This window comes from Phalaenopsis equestris, unplaced genomic scaffold (genome assembly GCF_001263595.1).
Source record: "Phalaenopsis equestris unplaced genomic scaffold, ASM126359v1 Scaffold000432, whole genome shotgun sequence".
NCBI lineage: Eukaryota > Viridiplantae > Streptophyta > Magnoliopsida > Asparagales > Orchidaceae > Phalaenopsis > Phalaenopsis equestris.
In genome coordinates, this window is record NW_018164873.1 from 550176 (window position 1) to 571956 (window position 21781).

Sequence of the window (21781 nt, forward strand, 5' to 3'; positions counted from 1 at the left end):
CTTCCCAGTTATTTGACAATGAAGCCAACAATATCAGTGCACGTATCTCATCATCAAAATCAATTTCAACATGCGATAACTGATTTGTAATAGTGTTGAAATCATTTAGGTGTTGAGCAGCAGACACACATTCCGCCATCTTCAAGTTGAAAAACTTTTTCATCAGATGCACCTTAATATTCGCTGATGGCTTTTCATACATACGTAATAAAACCGCCATGAGATCTGCAGTAGTCCTCTCCTTGATGACGTTGTGGGCAACCGATCTCGATAGGGTTAATCGTATAACCCCCAGAACCTGTCGATCCAACAGATTTCATCATCCAACAGATTTCATTCCGCCTCGTCCATCTTTTCTAGTCGGTTTCCCAGTAACGGAAGATGAAGTTTCTTCCCATAGAGGTAGTTTTTTCTCTGCATCCTCCAGTAAGCAAAATCTGTGTCATTGAACTTCTCGATCCCCGATGTCATCACTTCGTCTCTGCCTATCGTTCTTCCTTAGATCTGAACCAAATTCTCTGATATTAGTTGTGAAAAACGACTACAATAAAATGAAAATTGAAATGAGAAAAATTGCACGTAGAAAAAATACCAGAGCGACACACAGATTTACGTGGTTCGACAAATTTGTCTACGTCCACGGAGCTGCAGAAAATTTATTTCTTCGAGGAATTACACCGTCGAGCACCTCGACGTTTACAAGAAAATCTCTATTTTCTTCTCTCCCTCCATCTCTTCCTCTATTTCTCTTAGCTCTCAAGATGACTTGGCTTGGTCTTGCTTAGCTTGCATTTCCTTTAAACCAAAGAGACTATTTGTAGAAACCATGAGAGCGGTAGGTGGGAGGTAGATGAGCGGTAGGTGGGGTGTGGTAGGTGAGCGGTAGGTGAGCGGTAGGTAAGCGGTAGGTGGGATATAATTAAGAAGCTAATTAAATTCGATGGACCGGGTCTTCACATTACCCAACATAATCCACCTAAGTATTCTCATCTCAACAACACTTAAATTTGTTTTATGCTTCTCTTTATAGGCCAACATTCTGCGCCAACATTACAGGTTTCCTACCATCTTATAAAATTTGCAGATTTTAATTCTATAATTTAAATCAAGTAACAAGAGCAAAAAAACAACTTTCAAAATATGAACAATGAACAATGTCTTTTAAAATTTGAAGAGAACAAGAATTAACAACCTAAAGTAATCTTCATCTTTATTCAAGAATCAGGATCTTCCGAGTAGCCCAATCCAATTTCGAATCTTTGCCATATGCGACACCACTTTATGACGATCTTTGCTGAGAGCACCCTGGCCGAACAAGTCGACTTTAGAATTATTCACCTATCACTCTCAATCTCTTCCAAAACAAGCAAAAATCTTAATCTACTAACCGAGTTGAGAATTAAACCAAATGTTAGTGATTAATTGTAATCAGTTACTTAAAACGATTTACAATTAATGCAGTTTTTATATAACTATAAATCCCTTATGCCACCATTCATCATGCTTAAATTCTGTCAGGTTTCTATTTAGATGAGAGCATAACTCCGTGTGCTGTCACGCAAACCACCATTAAATGTTTTAGTTGCCATTGGATTTCACTTTCTTTTTTTTTATTAAACTCTTTTTTAACCAGAGAGTTTCAGAAACACTTATATACAAGCTATTGTTTTGACATTTTCATATTTAATTTTCAACTGGCATCAAGCAGATGTTCAAATGGAGACAATGCCACCCTAGAGGAATTTGAGCAAGTTCTCAAAGCAATAAACATGGAATCACTCATCCCTCTCGCTGCTCGTGTATTTGACATATTCGATAACAACCGTGATGGAACTGTTGACATGAGAGAGATCCTCTGTGGGTTGTCGAGTCTCAGAAACTCTAGAGGTGATCATGCACTCAGGCTTTGCTTTCAGGTATTATGACTCTATTGTGTCATTCTCCCTTTCCTTAAAATTTGATTGAAGAAATAATGTTCTTGTGTAAAGTGTCAAAATAGTCTCATGATTGTTTAATTGAGTATTCTAGTCCTAGAGTCGATAAAAGTGTCAAGTTATTTCTCGGACTCTTTAAATTAGGGCTGAAATAGTTGTTTGTGAGGACTATTTCAACATTTTTAAAAAGCTCAAGAACTAAATGGACACTCTAATGAACTCAACAAAGAGTCAAGGGACTATTTTAACACTTTTCTCTATCATTATTATATCTCCGCTGCATATTTTGGAGTGTTCGCCAACAGAATGTTCTGGTCTGGTTTTAAAAGAATTTTCATGAAGGTTTTTTAATATAGTTGGCAAGTTTCCTGCTTCAGCATACTATAAATATTACTTGGATGATGTACAATTAAGGTGAAGATATGGAATTAATGTAAAATGATTTAGAGGATGTATAGAAAAGAACAACATGATTATGAGCTGTTAGAGGGGTTGCAATGAATGAAGACAACATCTAATAACATACTTAAATGGAATGGATGAGTAAAACTAATCCATCAAGCTAACCCCAAGTTAGGATAATGATGATTTTTTAGTTTAATGAAGACAACTCTTTTCAAATGTTTCAACAGTCATTTTATGCTATAAATAGTTTGGTTTTTCACTCTATATTTTTTCTTCTCTGTAAGTTTTAGGGTCGCAAGGCTTTTGTGGATATATATACATATATATATATATATATATATATACTCTCTCTCTCTCTCTCTCTCTCTCTCACAATAAATCTAGTTTGTTTCCTATGATGGGCCCCAACTTTGAAAACTAAATGCGTGAGACCTCATGCACACTAAGAAGGAGGATAATTTTATCTTGGGGCATTTTCCACCCAATTCGTATTTGTTTACAGCTAAAATTTTCTTTACATTTATACCACCCAAATCATTCATATTTACATAAAAAATACTACCATTTTAACTTTTAAAAGTGAAACACAGCTTTTCATGCATAGATAAGGTGTTATGTATGCAAAAATTAAAGTTTATGTGCTATATATGTCAATACATAAGAATTGAGTGGTATTTATGTAAAAATTTCTTTTAACTGTTATTTACTAGATAACTGATTATAACCTACAACCAATAATTCCTTTTTTGTCTTTTGGCATGAAACCTATCATTATTGTCGTATGCATGAGAGATCTGCTGTGTTGGCAAATAACCAAAACTTAAATTCAAACAACTTGAATGAAAACAATAATGAAAATAGAAAAGATGATCAACGCATATAAACCTAAATTTTTATAAAGTTTAATCTTAATTGATGAGTAGGTCTTCGACTACAGATTTCACTATAATTTTAATAGTGCAAAAATTAAACTCCACAGCTTTTACCTAATGTCCTTATATGTCATGCATTAGATGTATGACGCCGATCGATCCGGCTGTATCAGCAGAGAGGAATTGGCATCAATGCTCAGAGTGAGTAAATTTTTTCAAACAACTTAAAGTTGATGCCCCAACAGGTCGGCTTTGCTTCAATGTCTTAATTTCGCAGGCCTTACCTGAAGATTGCCTTCCGGCAGACATTACCGAGCCCGGGAAGCTAGATGAGATATTTGATCAGATGGATGCCAATAGCGACGGGAAGGTCTCCTTTGAGGAATTCAAAGCAGCCATGCAACGAGATAGCTCCCTGCAAGATGTGGTTCTCTCCTCGCTGCGCCCTAACTAGTCATCTTCTTCCTTCGATGCTTTTATTTTCCCAGTTTTTAGCTACTAATATAGTTAATTTACGTTACAGTTTCACGTCAATTTTTCTCGCAATGTGATTAAGATGGCAAGCTCTTAAATTAGAGCCGAACTTTAGTTATTAAATAGAACTGGGTTTGTTTGAATTTGCTCATAGAAGACCGTTCATGCTTGAGTAAGCAATCTGTTTTCTCTGTTGATACGGGAGGTTCGTTTTTTGCTCAATAAGCACAAATTCAAATTCTTATTAAACACCAAATTTGAAGCAGGTAATTTTATGAATTAAAATTTAAATATACTGTCTTTGTTCTTGGATATGAATTAGTTCAATTTGTTGATGCTAACTTATACTATTGAATTAATGTGAGGGGGTAATTGTCTACATAGCACTAGAAAAGTTGTTTATTTACAAAAGTACCACTCTCAGGCTTCGTTTGTGACAGCTTAAAAGCGTTTTGAAAACGCCGCCTATCTGTTTGATTCACACGTTCCCTCAGCGTTTCTAAAACGGAGTATCTAATTTCTTAATAAACGCTGGACGCGGGGTCGACCTTGCTTCCCACGTTCGTTCGTGATTCTTTACTATGCTGCCCTCGACCTCGATCTTGGAAGGAGGTGCGAACAGACGGATTTTGATAGGAGCGGAGTGCAAGGATGAAGATGGGAGTTTTGGATTTCTGATAGGAGCTACCTCTTCCCAGGTAGCCTCGATCCCGTCGTTCCCTTCCCAGATAGCCGCGATCCCTTCATTCCCTTCCCAGGCAGTCGCGATCTCGTTGTTCCCTTCCCAGGTTAGCTGTGATCCCGTCGTTCTCTTCCTAGGTAGCAGCGAACCTGTCGTTCCCTTCCTAAGTAGCAACGACCTTCCTAGGTAGCAGCGATCCCATCGTTCCACCTCTTCGAGTAATGCAACATTTTATATATCTCAGAGGAGCAAAGAACTATCTGTATCGATTCTTCTTCGAAGTAAAAATCTGTCGTCTTCTTCCCTTCAATAATTCTGTGAGTCATTGGTCGTTAATTTTTTTTCTTCATTTTTTGGGAGAGAGAGACAGAGTTCATGGTTGTTCCACCGCTACTGAAGTCCCACTTGTTCTATTCTTTTTTTTTTCTTTTTTTTCAATCATGTAATAATTATCCTTACACTGAATTTGGCTTAATTTCTTTTGGTTTCTTCTTCCCCTTTTCTTTTTTTTTTCTCCCCGGTAAGTGTTATTCTGCAGACCACTTTATTTGGTAGTCTGTGCAATGGCGATTGAACCATTGAATTCAAATGAGGTATGAGTTTTTGAATGAACGATAAGTTATATTCTTAATAGATTTGAGTTAAATATCTTGAGTTTATACTTTTTTTTTCAAATTGGTTTGAGTTTTATCTCATAAATTTTCTATTGATCAAATTTATAATTGCTAACTGTTTGTATGTATCCAAAAAGTATTTTCTGGCTTAAAGCAAAACCAAATCTTCTCCATAACATCTGCACAATTGCTAAACAGCTAACAGTTTATCCATAATAGGGGCGAAATGGCCATTTATTTAAAATCAGTTGTTTTCGAAACGCACAAACCAAACAGCTAGCCAGCTTATCAGGATAAGTTGTTTATCAACATATTATCAAGTTAAGTTGCTTATTTGGATAAGTTGCAGCTGCCCAAATAGACCCTCAGTTGTTCATGTTCAAATTCTTATTCAAATTCATCCATTTGACTCACATCTGTAGAAACCTCGGGAGACTTATTAATAGGAGGTACATAAAATCGAAAGCCATATAATTAATTATAACAAATTAGGGAATATAGTTTACAGAGAGCATAAAGATATATGAGATAAGTGACGATAATGGAGGGCAATTGATATTAATTATGTCAATATTAGTAATTAATATTTACTATGTTAATATCTCCTCTCAAATTGATACTGTTTTGTCATATGAATTGGTTGCGAAAAATTAATCTATTTACTTGGTTAAATATTCATAAATATGTCCGCAATGTGAAGATTTGTAATGATGTGAAAAAGGTTATTATAAGAATAACAAAGTCTTCTCAGTTTGAGTGACAATCAAATTCAATATTTTTGGTGTTTTTATGATAAATTGGATGACAATAATTTTGATGACACTGGTATTATTAACATGTAAATGAGTGAGACAACCATAAGAAAAATCAAGTTTTGATAGTGATATGCATAGCCAAATAATATATGAACATGATGCATACATTGCATGATATTCAAACTCAATATATGATTTCGACACACTAGGTCATTTCCTAGTCTTTCATGAGATCAAACAATCAACAAAACTTATACACCACTTGTGACGAATGAACGAGTATCTAGACTCCTAGTCTTATTCATATCACTATATCCCATAAAATAAAGATGGGAACTATATGGAAAGAACAAACAAGGCTTAATGTCTTCATATGATATAAAAAAAATTGACAATTGGTAGACAAATATTAGTGATGAGATTCTAGATAAATTGATTTACTTGCTAAACTGCAAAGAAAATATTAAGTCAAGAAATAGTCAAATAGTTTAGAGCATTTTTCAATTATTTATATGCGATGAAAAAAACAAGATCAATTTTCTCATTGTGATATTTTTTGTTTACTTGATGGAGTTTAAATAGGAAGAATTGTCATAGTAATTAGATATTGTGTATAAATTTTTTGGTTTAAATATGTTCAAAAGGAATTGATCGATTGGACCTTGATTTGTTTGTTCATGAAATATACTAGATTTTTAACTAGTGTAAGGAGAAAAAAGAAATAAGGAGAAAAGAGAAATGCTAAAAAAATATTCACTGTACATAAATGTGAGTATAATAAGCTACACCATATCACCTTACACGAGGCTCTTCTCATGAATCCTAATTTATAAGTTGAGATACTATGGTTATACTGTGATTTCTACTGTGATTGCGAAAGGTGCTCCATCACTAATTAATGAGTCATCCTGGTTAGAAGCCACATATAAAAGTAATCCTGAAATTAGATAAAAATGTCACCGAATAGGTAAATTTTGAAAAATCATTAATTTTATTTGAATTTTCAAATTTAATAATTTAGTTTTAAAGATGGCCCTGATGACTTCATTTATTCTAATAAAGAAAGTATCTCAATTGTCATTGAGCTAGCTAGAGACTGGATCATTACAGAGTGTGATTTATCTTTTGTTGAAAAAGAAGAATGTTTCTACGGTTTTTCTTTACATCCCTTAAACAATATTTTTTTTTAAACTTCTATGAGTAAGATTCTTGGTGGAGATAATGGTCAATTCAAAGTTGATCTTATAGAGACTTTGATATGTTTCACTTCTCATATTAATTATTTAATTTGTCATCTTGATGAACCTAATAATAATAGTGTTTAGGAAAATCTTCCTCTGACAAAGTTGCTCATCAATGAGTTTGGGTTTTAAGGATATTGAAGATATTCTATCAAGACCTGTCAAAGTCATTATAGAATTAATCAATGTTTTTTATATTAAGACCCTTAATAAGTCAAGCACTCCACATAGTCAACTATTATAATGAAAAAAACATCTACTTCTCAACTACGAGAAGTTACACATGATGGTCATTGCTATATTCTAATTTCATTAGAGGGTGAACACCAAAAAATGTTTAATTTTATGTATACATTTTATGCTTAAATTTAGTGATATTTTAGTTTAAAGAAATGTATTATCATGTTTTTTTAGATATATTTACTTTAGGCATTTGAAGCAAGAAGGAAGCAAAAAGGAAAAATTTTGGAGTAAAATGATGTAGTTTTAGAAATTGAATAGGTGTCAATGGTGCCAGAATAAAGAGAACTGGCGTCAATGGCGTCAGAATCTTGAGAGAACATGCAACTCCAGATTTTGGCGCAATGGGTGCCAGAATTCGGCGCCAACGGCGCTAGAAGTGGTTACGGCCCAAAATTCATTGAATGTGGACTATTTTTGGAGGGTTGCTTAAGGAAACTCTTTGGAAATTCGACCCTACATTATAAAAATGTGCTTTTATGTCAGAAAAGTGTGTCTCTGTGGGGACGGTTTTTGGTTAGAGTCTTGTGTCTTTTGGTGTGTGTGGTGGTTGTGAGTGTTTTATGTGTGGAGAGTCTTAGAGTTTTGAGAAGATTTTATCTAAAAGTTGTAATAGGAGAGGGAAAGTGAGAGATTTCTTCTTCAGTACACTTCTAAGGGAGAATTCATTGGTATTGTAAAGAGAAAAAGAGATTCAAAGGAACTTCAAGGGATTTGCTTGAGGAGGAGACTGAGATAAGTTGTGTTCTTTCCTTTCTCTGTTTGGTAAACTTGTTTTTGTATATAAAATCCATGTTTTATTGTATCTTCTTCATACATTCCGAGTAGTCTTCTTTATCCTTCTCCCTATAATAAAATATGGTTATGTGAAGAATCAATATTGTTGTGCAAGGCCTTAATTTTCATAATTATGATTTAAACTTTGATCTTAATTTAATTTTTTATTTGACCAATTGAATTGTTAAAATTTTTTTAGAAACATATGATCCGAGAGGGCTATGCTTTATACAATAAAGTGAGAATCACATTTGATTCCATGGATGAGAATGTAGTCCATGTGGTTGAGTACAAATAAATAAAGAAATATACTTTGTTGGGCGTAAAGTTAGAGATTTTAGGGTGATAGGGTAAAATACCCAATTTAGTCCAGATGTTTAGAAACTAAAGCGAGATGTTAGTCCTAAGCCCAGGGGAACGTGGGAGCTCTGAATTGAGAGTCAATATCCTCCCAGCCTAACCGCGGATTTAGGGACCAAACTATGGATTAGTCAATGTTCTTTTCACTCGTAAAGAGGAGAAAGGATATGAATGCTCCTATTTGACACAATACAATTTTATATAATTTTAAACAATTTTGATTGCTTAACTAACCATAAACTCATTGTAAAGGGGAATGATACTTTCTTAAGAACTCTTTATCACAAAACTTAGTTTAGTCCTAGTAAATTTAACTTTGCAGTTTAGATATTAGTTTAGTGAAGTTAGTTCCATTTGCATCATTAAACCAGTTTCTATTTGTTTTCCTTACTTGAGTTTTTACTGTTTGATTATTGTGTCTTTGCATTATTATCATAAGAATTACCATTGTTGACCTCTTTTTGGTTGAGGTCTAGTTTATTCCTTAGAAGCCTAGGATCTAGCCAAAGGACTTTTCTGTTGACTATTCTTAGAGAACTAGTAAAGGAACCCTCACCATTAGAAATTCTTAAGCTCTTCTTTAAGCTCTTCTTTGCTCATCTTTCATCTTGAAGTTCCAAATGTTGGTTCTAACCTCTAGCACTTAGTAGGTGGAGCCAATATGAGGGAATTCAAGAAGAATCCCCTAAATGCCTGTTTGGTCTTAAAATTAGGCTTGGGTGGTGTGTTCTTGGTCAGTCTTTCACACACGCACTTGATACCCCACACCTACACTCACAACCTCAACCCTTGACTAAACATGCTTAGCTTGATCCCTTACTCTTTTGGAAACTCATGTGGATGGTCCCCTAAACTATTGGCCTTAGGCTAGGGATTGGTTAAGACCAACACATGGAGGACCCATAATGGGAGTTCCCTTGGTCTCATGGCTCGAAAAAGGGTAATTTTATGATTAACATCCTCAATTGATTTCATCATACTCAAATACCCAAATTAGCCTTTTGCCCCAAAACTTTCTCAAAATGACCAAATTACCCATGAAACCCTAAATTTTCTGAAACTACCCAATTTTTTCTAAGAAATAATTTCAAACTTTCTGAAACTACCCAAATTGGTCAAAACAACCCAAAATTTTCAAAATCCCCAAAATACTCCCAAATTTGCCAAAATTACCAAAATACCCCTTAAGGCCCAAATTTTCCCAAAGCCCTTCAAAAATCATTCCAAACACTCCCAAACCAAATCTTGACCACTCATGAAGCCCAATTTGACCAATTTTGACCAAATTGCCCTTTAAGACCCAATTACCCCAAATTACCCCAAATTTCCACCAATTTGACTTCAAACTTCCATAATTTCTATTCTAAACTCAAATTCAACATGTCCAAACTTAATATGAACCAATTTAAAGCCTAATTGAACCATTCTCCAAACTCTAATTTCACTTTGAGCCAAAAGCCCCAATTTTGACCATAGCCTAAAATTTCCCCAAATTAAGTCCCTTAACTTGTCCAAATCCTTCAATTTTGAATTCTAAGCTCTTCATGACATTTCCCTAAATCAATTTGAGCCTCCAATTTGCCTTGTCCTAGCCTCAAGACAAACACAAATCCAACCCAAATTTGCCTCAAAATTCAAAATATCCTCAAATTGAACTCCATAACCTGTCAAATTTCCACCCAGTTTAACTCTAAACTTCTCATAAAACTGTCCTACACCATTTTGGGCAATCAATTGAAAAAAATCCAAACCTTAGCCCAATTCGAACCCAAATTTAGCCCAAATGCCTTAAAATTGACCATGAGCCAAATTCAACTAAATTGAACAATTTAAAATCAACCAATTCCTCTTCCAAACTTCTCTTGACAATCATCCACATTAATTTGATCAATCACTTGACCCAAATCTTAACCCAAACCCAACCTAGACCCAAGTTCAAACCAAAACCCCAATTTTGAAACCAAATCCCAAATTCGACCAAACCCATTTAAATTGACCAAACCATGGTCGCCAAAGCCAACATTTGAGCATATGAACCAAGATAGATGCACCTAGCCTAACCTAGTTGAGCCATGGAACAAGGCTCCCTTGATTTGGAGGATCCCTTCATAAATTGGCTAAACCAAAGAAAGATATGCCATCAACCATCAAACCACCAAGCTAATCTCCATTAAATCTTCCCTTGGATTCCCTAACCTTGCTACCCACCAGGCCTGGCTGGTCGGCATAGTGGTTCAAAAACACAAAAAATAGAGAGGTCCCCAAGGCTAAAACCCAATTTTAAAACTTCCTGACTTGGCTCACTCTCATTGGACATTGGAGCCCCTCTTCACACCACCTAAGCTACCTTATTCAACCACTGCCCAACCCTTTTGGATCCCTGAGCTCCTCTATTTAAATTACCCCCTCCACGACCAAGACAGAGGAGTGTACAAAACCTAGGTGAAAATTTGCCAAATTATTTCCAGAGTTCCTCACCGCCTTCCTCAGTTCAAATCCACTGTTCTTAGCCACCCAATCCCCCAGTTTGAGCTCAATTTCATAGCTCAAATACATAGCCTTTTTCTGTCATTCAAAAAACCTCTACCATTCTTCAAATTAAATAGTTCATAAGCTTCCCTAGACTAAATGAAGAAGATCCCCATTGAAATCCCCATCCTTAAAGCACTATAACCCACTATTAGAGCAAGGTTGCACCACTTTCTAATCAAACTCTTATTAGACTCAACCTCAGCTCAAATCAACACTTGGAGGAGCTTCATGAGGTCACAGCGAATGTGAAGAACCATTTCAATCGAGGCTACACCTCTTGGACCAAGTTATGCACCATTTTCCCCCAACTGAGCTTGGTTTGAGCATTTATGAAGAAAAGTTTATCTTCATGCTTGATCAATGATCCAGATTGTTATATGCGACAATATAACAATGTATTTAATGATATTTTTCACTTATTTTTTCTTACTTTGCAATAGAACCAAAAACATGATCTTGGAGAAATTAAGAATTTAACTTTTTAATATATATATATATGTATATATTGGGATACTAAGCAAGTATACTTATCATTATCAAGTAATATATGACTTTTTTATTAAGATTTGAATGTCAAACCCACATGGAGAATACACTATATGCACTATTGAACAGCAAACTTTCTATCTTTAAAAATACAATAATTTAAACTAAAGACTATAAATATTTTCAAAGTAGGTAAAATTCAATTCTTTTTTGTATTTTTGATATTTTGACAAAACAATAAAACTTATAAAGATAACTTGAATTTATGTAAAAGAAAAGCACTTGCTATGAAAATATCTTTCTCCTTATCATGAGTCAGTAATAAGTTTAGGAATTATGTTGTGGAAGTATGCAAATTGTGTTGTGTCAAATAGGAGCAATAATATTATTTACCCTTACTAGAGATGCTATAAAGAACATTGGCTAATTTAAAGTTTGAATAGTTCTGAAGACCGCCTAGGCAGGGAAGATACTAGCTCTCACTCTAGAGTTTCCTCGATTCCCTCCACCTGGGGGCTAACATCTCGTATCGGAGCCTAAAACAATAAATCAAGTTGGGGGATTTAACCTGTCACTTTAAAGTCATCTAACTCTACACCCTTCAAAGATTATTTTACTATTTATTTGCACTACATCATATGAATTACATTCTCATTCATACAACCTCATGTGATTCTTTCCAATTGTTGACTGAGATAATACCAGCCTAGTTCTTACATATTCTCACAATAAATTTTAACATATGGATAGGTCAAATCAAGAAGTAAATGAAGTACATGGATTTAAATCATTCAATTTCTTCCAACATTAAAGATCAATACTCTCCACAACTTCCATCCAACACTTTTAATAACTTATCTTTTTAAGGAGAAAGATAAAGAAAATTACTCGAAATCCATATAGAGAACAAAACAACACTTTAGTTTAAAAGTAGAAATCATTGTCAAACCGACAAGAAGTCTCGATTAAAACCGAAAGTAGTTTAAAAACAAAAGATAAAAAATTATCTCAAATCCTCCATCAAACTTTTGAAGTTTCTTTGAATCTCTTCTCTTTTACAATATTCTTAACTCTCACAATAAAACTAAAAACAAAAAGAATAAAGTGAATTTGTGGTTCCTGAAAACGTCTCCAAAACTATCTCTAACTCTTCTCAGAACCCCCCCTTTCCAAGACTTTCAGGCACATATCAAAAAGTCTCAACTTCTTTTATAAATTTTGAAGAGCTGCCTTGATAACTCTTCAAAATGTGTCCCAATTCGATGTTTTCTCATAAGGATGCCTCCTTTCATAAGTCTTCTAACCATATTTTCGTCTCTTGTTGACGTAACCACCCACTTTAGCCTATAGGTGTCACAAATGTCCCTTCAAAATTTGACAACATGAAGTAAACCATCACATAACTGCCTCTGGCGCTTAAGTACGGGGCCTCTGACGCTCAGGCGCGACCTTCTCTGTTTCGCCGGCGCTTAAGCGTCAGATCTGGCGCTTAGGCGCCAAAACACTTTTGCACAATTTTCACAAGTTTGCTTCAAAATTGATCCTTTGTCACTTCTTTTAGCATTTTTCACCTTTTTTACTTTTACCAGAAAGAAAAAAAAAATATAAATACCTTCCATTAAAGCACAATATCTCAAAAATAGGTATAAGAATGTGTCTAAAAATACTATATATTTTAGGTGTATTAAAATCTTCCAAACATAAAATGTTACTTATCCTCAAATGACACTTCAATATTTAAAAACTAAATAAGTATGATATGTATATGAGTTTCTTTAAGAGTTACTAAAATTTAGATTTAGAAATATAGTAATTCAATTTAGAAAAAAAATATTTAGTAATTGGGACCAACTTAAAGTTTAGAAATTTTTAATGTTAAGAATTATGAAAATATGAGTTTCTATCTAATTCAGAAATATTGTAGATTTTTCAAATATAGAATTTACTCCTTTTATTATCTCTACTTAAAAATTTTTATTCTAAAAAATTTTTCTTACCATATTCTATGCCTAAGCTTAAGAGTTTCTCAACTCTTATACTTTAAAAAGATCAAATGTGGAGCCAATTTTTTATTAGGCACTAATCCTCAAGCTTCTCCTCCCTTACTTTTTTTCTTTTATTTTTCTTTTTCTTTTTCTTTTTCTTTTTCTTTTCTTTTTCTTTTTTTTCTTTTTCTTTTTTTCTTTTTCTTTTTCAGGCAAAGATTATCATATCTAGATAGGCCTTTAATGGTTTTGAATTCCCCTTCTCCTTTCCTAAAGCAAAGTCCTGATATAAAACTTTTACTTATAAATATAATAATAACTTTGAAAATTATTTTTAATAAAATAAATTTAAGTATTAAAAATAAAAGTCAAAATTCTAAATTTTTCAAAAATACAATTTTTCTTACTAAAGATAGTTACACTATATTTAGCATTTTCTACACTAAAAATTTTTAACTGAACTAAAAGTTTTTCTTCATTACTCAGAATTTTAACTAAATTTTTTTACTCATTTCTAAAATCAAATTTTACTTTCCTAATATAACTTCATTTACATAATCATTTTTCTTTTCAAATCAAATTGACTGGTAGCACATTTGAGAACTAATAAAATTCATGTTTTAAAATTATTTTTCACCCCCCCCAAACTTAAATTTTTAACAAGATTAAACTGTTTAACAGCAGATATATATAAGCAGGAGGAATGAAAATTGAAATAACATGCTTATAGAAATTTTTATAGCCTAATTATACAAGTATAAAACTAAAAATAGGAGTAAAATTAATTTTTGATTAATTTTGTATCATTTTCATTTCAATTCAACATGTAGAGATTCAATAGACTTCTAAGTAGTGAGTGCAAATATAAAAACAAACTATTACACTAACTTTGATTTTTAGTCTCAACATAGAAACCGACATACTAACAAGATAAAAGAAAAATATAGGGTAGCAATTTTCTAAGTTTAAAATTTAAAACTAAAGTTGGCAAGACTTTTAACTTTCAGAAGACATAGAAATAAGTTCAATCTTATCTAACTAAAACACAATAATCAACACACAACAACAATTACTACCTGACCTTACTTTTGGTGAGGCTTAGTTTTCCTCTTTAGTAGCCTGAGGTCTAGCCATATGACTTTCCTGTTGACTGTTCCTAGAAAACTAGAAAAGAAACCCTCACCATTAGAAATTCTACACTCCTTCTTGCTCAACTTGAAGCTCTACATATTGGTCCCAATCTCTAAAGCTTAGTAGGTGGGGTCACTATGAGGGAGCTCAAGGGGAGTTCCCATAAGACTATTAGACCTTAGGGTTGACCCTGGGTGTTTTTTCTGAAGCTAAAGCACTCACTTTCACTCACCCTCACTCACAATCACTCACAACCCTAAACCCTAATTTCCTAGCTTTGATTCCTTGATCTTTTGGGAGACTCATGTAGATGGTCCCTTAAACCCACTAGCCCTAGGCTGGGGTTTAGCTTTTAGCTAAGGCTAAGACCAGTACATAGAAGACCCAAATGGGGATTCCATTGGTCCATAGCCCATATATGATTGTTAGCTTCCTAATTCTACAAAAAATGCCCAACTTGGCCTTTTACCCCCAAAATCCCCAAATTACCTAGATACCTTTGGAGCCCTAAATTTGGCAAAAAATCCCAAATCCACCCAAAATAACCAAATTTATTCAAAAATCATTTCAAGCCTTTTGAAAATACCCAAATTATCCAAAACTACCCAAAAATGCCAAATTTACAAAAATACCCCCAAAATTTCCAAAATTATAAAAATACCCTTGGCACCCCAAAGTTTCCCGAAACCTTCAAAATTACTCCAATTGTCTCCAAAACCCATTTGGACCCTCCAATTGAACACAATTTTGCCAATTTGACTATTTTGGACCAAAACCCCCAAATTGGCTTTAAAGTCCCAATTTCCCCAGATTCACCTCAATTTTCCATCAATTTGGTCCCCATTTCCCTCAATTTCAACTCTAAACTAAAATTAACTCTTTATATGATCAATCCTAACTAAATCCAAGCTCAATTGGAGCATTATTTGAGCCCAATGTTGATCTAAGTCAAACCCCCAATTTTGGCTACATAACTTAATCTCACCAAATTGAACCCTATAGCCTAATCAATTTGCCACAATTTGTGTTGATAACTCTTCATAACAATCCTACACATCAAACTTGACCTTAAATTGGCCTTGGTGAAGCCTCAATTTTATTTAATTTTGACATAAGTCCAAAAGCCCCAATTTTACCCCAAATTGGCTATGCCTCCAAATTTAACAAAATTGATTACCTTAGCCCCAAAATTGGCACCCAATTTTATGTTGAAAACTCTTCATGACATTCTTATTGACCGTTTTAAATAATCAATTCGGACTTAGCCCAAGCTTAGCCCAATCTAGACCTAAGTCTAGCCCAACGTGCCCAAAGTGACAAAAATTCCAAAATCCTTCAAATTGAACCCTCAATTGAACTCAAAATCATTTCAATCCTTCACTAAAAATCTTCATTACAATCATCTACACAATGTTGATAAATAAATTAGGCTCAAGGTCATGGCTAGCCTAACCCAAACCCATTTTAAGCCAAATTGACCTACATGGACCCCTTCACCAAAAATTGACCTAAAAAAATTGACCTAATTAAGCCAAAGTGGCCAAACAAAGACCACCACAACCACCAAGCCTTTCTTTTGGACCAGACTAAACCATAAAAAACCCACCAAAGAAAGCTATGGACTAATGGACCCCTAAATTAAGAGATTCATATCCATTTTTGGGTCTTAAACCAAATATCTCTTCCATCATGACTAACCCTTGGGGGTAGATCATAATTAAGCTTCCCCTTACTCACCTGACTTCATGGCCACCTCCCCTAGCCATGTCGGCTGGTCTAGTCACTAGAAAACCTCAAAATCAAGAGCCACAACACTTGAATCAAACCCAATCTTAACCCTAGGGGCCAGCTCACCAAAATCAAACCTTAGAGCCTCTTAGCCCACCACCTAAGCAGGCCTTTGCACCTATGACCAATCCCTGAGCTCCCCTCTCCGGCCATGGCTATAAAATGGCCCCTTCACTGCCCAGAGAGGAGAGAGGTGATGAAATTTTATCAAGGAGACCCCTCTAAATTGCTCCCATAGCTTCTTTGAGACCTCCTCAGAGCAATCCAACCACTTCCTTGCCCTAATTCCCCTTGCTGGAGTTCAATTTTTGAGCTCAAATCCTTTTTGGAGAGAGGAAAAAACTCTCCACACATCCACAGTGCACAAAAATCAAATTAAACTCATCCACACCTTCCCCACAGTGAAAGAAGACAAAGCCCCATCAAAACCTCCTCACAAAGAGCCTCTATAATAGACTTTGATCAACACCCAAATTTGGCCTAGATTGAATTTGAGTCTAGACCTTTCACCACGACCAGAGGCTCAATCCCTAGCCTCCTTGGACCTACACAAATGAGCCGAGCACCTCTGATTGAAGCTTCCTTTCTGAGAGCAAAGGTATTGAACTTCCCTCCTTCTCGAGCCTATTTTGATTCTCCATTTGATTAGAGTTGATTTAATGACATGTTTATCATATGGATGTGTTCGTCACACTTAGATGAGTCCATAGGATCCAACCTGAGGTCATTTGGTTGAGAAATGAGTGAGATCTTAGGGTTTTAATGTTAACGGTCACAGGTATTGGCTATCGGGGACGATGACGGGGAGTCATTCGATCGAGCATGTATTAGATGGACGGACTAGATGAAGCCGGACAGCGCTTCGATACATAAAGCGTGGGCCGAGTCAGCAGCTACGTGGATGGCGACGTCCAACCAGAGCGCGCCACTCGGGTCTTCGAAGTCGTCGTTGGTTGACGCGACGCCGCATGTTCAAGTAGAAAAATAGGGCTTTATTTTATTTATTTAATGGCCAGAACTTCAAAAATCTATATCTTGGTGTAGAAAATACACAATATCTTGGTGTAGAAAATCTTGGTGTAGAAAATACACAAAATTAAAAGAAAAATATTTTAGTGCTCGGTGAACAAAGGAGAACAATGTGGAGATGGTTTGAAATTTATTTGATGAATTTTTTATTTTTAATTAATTAAATATGATTTTGAGTCTTTTAACTCTCCATGCATGTAGATAGTTCAGCATGTCTTGATATTTTGGCATGTTGTTGCCTCTGTCATGGGGCATATTATTTGATTTTTCCAAAGTTAGAGAAGACATCTGGACAGAGCTCCATACTTTTTAAGTTTATGTCTATTATTTGCATAAATTAATCATAATAATTTTCATGTTGTTTAGAAAAATCAAAGAAAATTTTGAAAGGTCTATTGAGATGAGAAATCTTCGAGAAAATTTCATGAGCTAAGGCATTAAGAACATACCTAATTTGCACAAAAACCTAAAACACAAAGAAAATTAATTTGGGAAAAATAAACATCTAAATGACTTGATGTTTAATCTAACTGTAATTTGAAGTTCAGATAACTCCCCATAAAAATTTCAAAATATTTGGAGCTCATTTGATAACTTAAATTGATTTTTTTTAAGTTAATGTCATTTTGACACTAAAATGATTTTTAATAATTAGAATACAACTTAAAAATTTATAAAAAATTAGTTTTAGGAGTTCTTTGTGATTAGAGGGATTTTTTAAAAATAAAATTCTAATTAAAATAAAATTTTCATTTTTTAAGCCTATTTTAATATTTAAATAATTAAAAATTAATAAAAATCACAAAATTGATAAAATGCTTTGAAATGTTCTAAATTGTTTCCTAAGAACTTAGGAGCAATTGGAATATTTTTACTAATTTTCTAAGTGAAGATATTGAATATTAAAGCTCAAAATAATTTTTAAAGGCTAAAAAATGATTTTTCTTAATCTTTCACTTAAAAAAAACTCTAATAATTCAAAAAAAAAATAAATTAAAATGTTAAATTTTTTTCTCTATGTTCTAAAGCCTCAAAGAGATTTAATAAAAATATAAAACTTAGTTTTCCATATTTAAAATATTTTATAATTAATTAATGCTCCAGAAATTAAAATAATGTTTACAATTAAACTATAACTCCAAAAATTATGAAATTTGGTCCAAGTGGTTCTCTTGTCCAAGTATACATCCAGTAAAAATTTCAAGTGATTAGGCTTTTCCTTGTTAAGGTTATGAAATTTTCTTTGAAAAATCCTATTCTTGCATATAAATAATTATATAAATTAAATTAAAATTTGAAAATCACATTTTCTCTTCTAATGTCTTAATTAACTCATGAGTAAGGTATGATGAAAATTCTAAAGTTATTTGAATTAAAATTGATAAATTATGAAGTGATAGAGCCTTAGGGGCAAAAGTGTAACTTTAAAAATTTAGCCTTAATTAACATTTAGACTTAATTCAAGAAAGGGAAATGGGTAATCTTTGATCCTAATTAACATATTTGGATGAATGAAACACAAAAGATTAATTGGTAGAAACCAATCTCATTTTTCCTAATTGAAAGATAAATTTCTAAGTTATCAAAATTTTCTTAAATTATTAAAATTTGGAAGTTTAGTAAAATAAATGATCCTATACTTAGGGGTGTAGTTTTGGGTGTTAATAGCTCATTAATTTAATACCCCCATTTTGATGTTCAGGCAACATTCAAATATTTTAATTATTATCACTTAAAATTTAATCTCTTTCAAAATTATTAAGACATCCACCAAGAACTTAAGGGCTTAGTAGTGACCTAAGCTGAATCAAATTTGGTTAAATGAAGATTAGAAAAGTGAATAAAAATTGAATACCTTTGAAGCTCTACAAGTCCAAGTTAAAGATAAAATTGGCGAAGTGTCTTAATAACACTACTTGCCCCTTTAAGGATCTCCACCTACATAATTCTCAAATTAAATGAAAAATAATGATTACCCTACTCTTAGGGATAATTAAAACATCAATATTCACTGACCATTGGAGATACTTATAGGATGTATTATTAATCAATGTAATAAGTTTAAATGAGCTCGAGAATTTTCACCATGCAGTGAGGGGAAAGCATGGACTTGCTTTTCTTCTTGATTTGTTGGATACCTCAGAGGTCTACTAAACTCACTACAGCTTGCTTAATAAAATCATCCTTAATCAAACCAATAAGGACTCACCAAAATATAAAACAGAACCTTATTTTTCCCACTTTACATAAAATTCCCTTACATGCATTTTTGAGTTTCAGGTAGTGGAACGAGAAGACTCATCAGGTACACTTTTACAGTTTACAGTATTGTCTCTTTTCTATACTTTCCACACTTTACTTTTATGCCTACAAAACTTGCATGTTAAATAACGATGCCACCCTGTATGAAATCCAAAAATGCTAGGATAGTCGTAAAACCAAAATGAAAACTAAAATCAACCAAGATAAAATTCACCGCCACAACATTCAAAATATAACATAACTCAAAATTTAATCACAAACATCACCAAAAAACAATCACAACTAAATTAAGACGTCTCTATCAGATGATCGGGAACCCCTCAGAGGAGATAACCTACGGTTGCTAATGAGGCTTCCCATGGTCTAAATGAAAGTATGGAACTCATTAAGTTGAGTTTAATAAATTCATTTGGACTAAGTGAATCCAATAAAAAATAGTGGCACCGGAACGAGGGAGCCGTAGGATCCTAACCGGCATCGCTCTAATCAACTTTAACATGCCCCATATTATTTAAAGAAATAAACCATAAGGCCACCTGATTTTACATCATAACTTGATACCCTAGAAAACCTAAACTCGTCACGACGAGGAACTTGGAGCTAGCCTTATGGGGAGCACGACCATCTTCAACAACAAAACACTTCTACATTAACTAAAGTAATTTTCCTTCCTTAGAATTAAACAACCAAGCCATAGGAATTCGAGGATGTTTGCTTATGCAACATAAATACTCACCCATAAATACTCACCTCATCTCACCTCATCTTTAGGCCTTTGTATGACACTGCTATACAATATAAGCCCAACTCATCTTAGGATTCCGAGGTTGTCGTCCGTCACGACCTAAATCCTCATATCTTCTAGGCTATTTGTTTGATCGTTTTACACAAATGTAAGCCCTAAAAAATAAAATTGGTAGGATACAACACCTAAATATTCCTCCTCAAAACTGAACCTCCTCAAAACTGCTCAAAACTGAAGCCAAATAATAGGATAGACTTGGAAGTCACCAAGGTTCTCCTTCGGTTTTTTGACATCCCCTAATTCTTCCTCCTTTGGATTCTACAATAAATGTTCCAAATTTGAGTCAATCCCTTTTCACACTACTTTGTCTAATATCGTTGAAAAGTCCTATTCTTTGACCTCCTTGAAGATAATATTTCCTGATTCTTATCGAGAGTTTTCTTAGGTGACTTCGGTTATCTAAGATGTAATTAACTATAGGAGCTTACCCTTATAGGAAGCTTGTCCGAACCCAACTTAATATAAACCTTATTTAATTCTTCATATTAAATAAGGGAACTTGTCATAAAATAAATGGTTTCACAGACCAAACGGATGTCATATATTTCTTAGTTTATTTGATTGAGCCTCATCCTCAAGTCTTGTGCTTATCCTTTGGGATAGATACAGGGTTTGAGATATAGCGCTCTTTCATTTAAACTATAAAAAATATGGGGTTAATTTGATTTCATATTTTTCTAAACTTTTATACATATATAAATTAAATTTTCTTCCGAAGCGGGTGACGAGATTTTGATTTCGGCAGCTGACAACTTCTTACGGGCAACTCCTTAACCAAAATAGTGCCGACAACTTCTGGCAAATCTGCTAGGGACTAGCTTCTCTCTCCATTTAAATAAAGAGATATTATCTTCATACATTGGTAATGTGTCCATGCCCCTCTTGGACTAAATTATCTTTCTTATGTTAGCATACTTTACCCATTTCTATCTTGGGAAAGTACAACCAACTCTTTAGACTTCAGGATCGTCTTGAGGACTTTTTAATCTTCATGTGGGGTCGGATCCCCAATAGGTGTGTTGGTGGATTAGTTCTACCTGGGCATTGTGTGTTGTTAAGTTGGTCCCGCACAGACACTTCACATCTTCTTTTTGACATTGATTTGTTATTTTGCAGATTAAATCAAATTGGGTTGTGCTATGCGCGCTTTAAAATTTCCTTATATTAATAAAATTTTTCTAGTTTAAACTATTTTTAATAAAATTTTAAAGATTCCACAAACTAAATAAAAACTTGTCTGGTCTACAGATCGACCTCTATTAATTTTTAGTGCTCGCACTAAGATTCTGAGGTTTTGACCAAATATATAACCCCAGTGCTTTCTCTTTTGAAGCTGCTACAATGGCGTGCCCAACGCTAACTTTTTCCCACGACCTGCCGATGAGTCACAACGCCCGCAATGTTGTTCC

General features: G+C 34.0%; 1 protein-coding gene across 1 annotated transcript in view; it reads left to right on the forward strand.

Annotated features, from left to right (window-relative positions):
• Window positions 1–3841, forward strand: part of LOC110027629 (calcium and calcium/calmodulin-dependent serine/threonine-protein kinase-like) — an 11541-nt gene extending 7700 nt beyond the window's left edge. Inside the window, exons 6-8 of the mRNA XM_020729137.1 lie at window positions 1709–1916; window positions 3353–3412; window positions 3489–3841. Of these exons, the coding sequence (XP_020584796.1) occupies window positions 1709–1916; window positions 3353–3412; window positions 3489–3665 (445 nt within the window). The 3' untranslated portion in view covers window positions 3666–3841. The remainder of the gene's footprint in view (window positions 1–1708; window positions 1917–3352; window positions 3413–3488) is intronic.
• Window positions 3842–21781: the final 17940 nt, after the last annotated feature.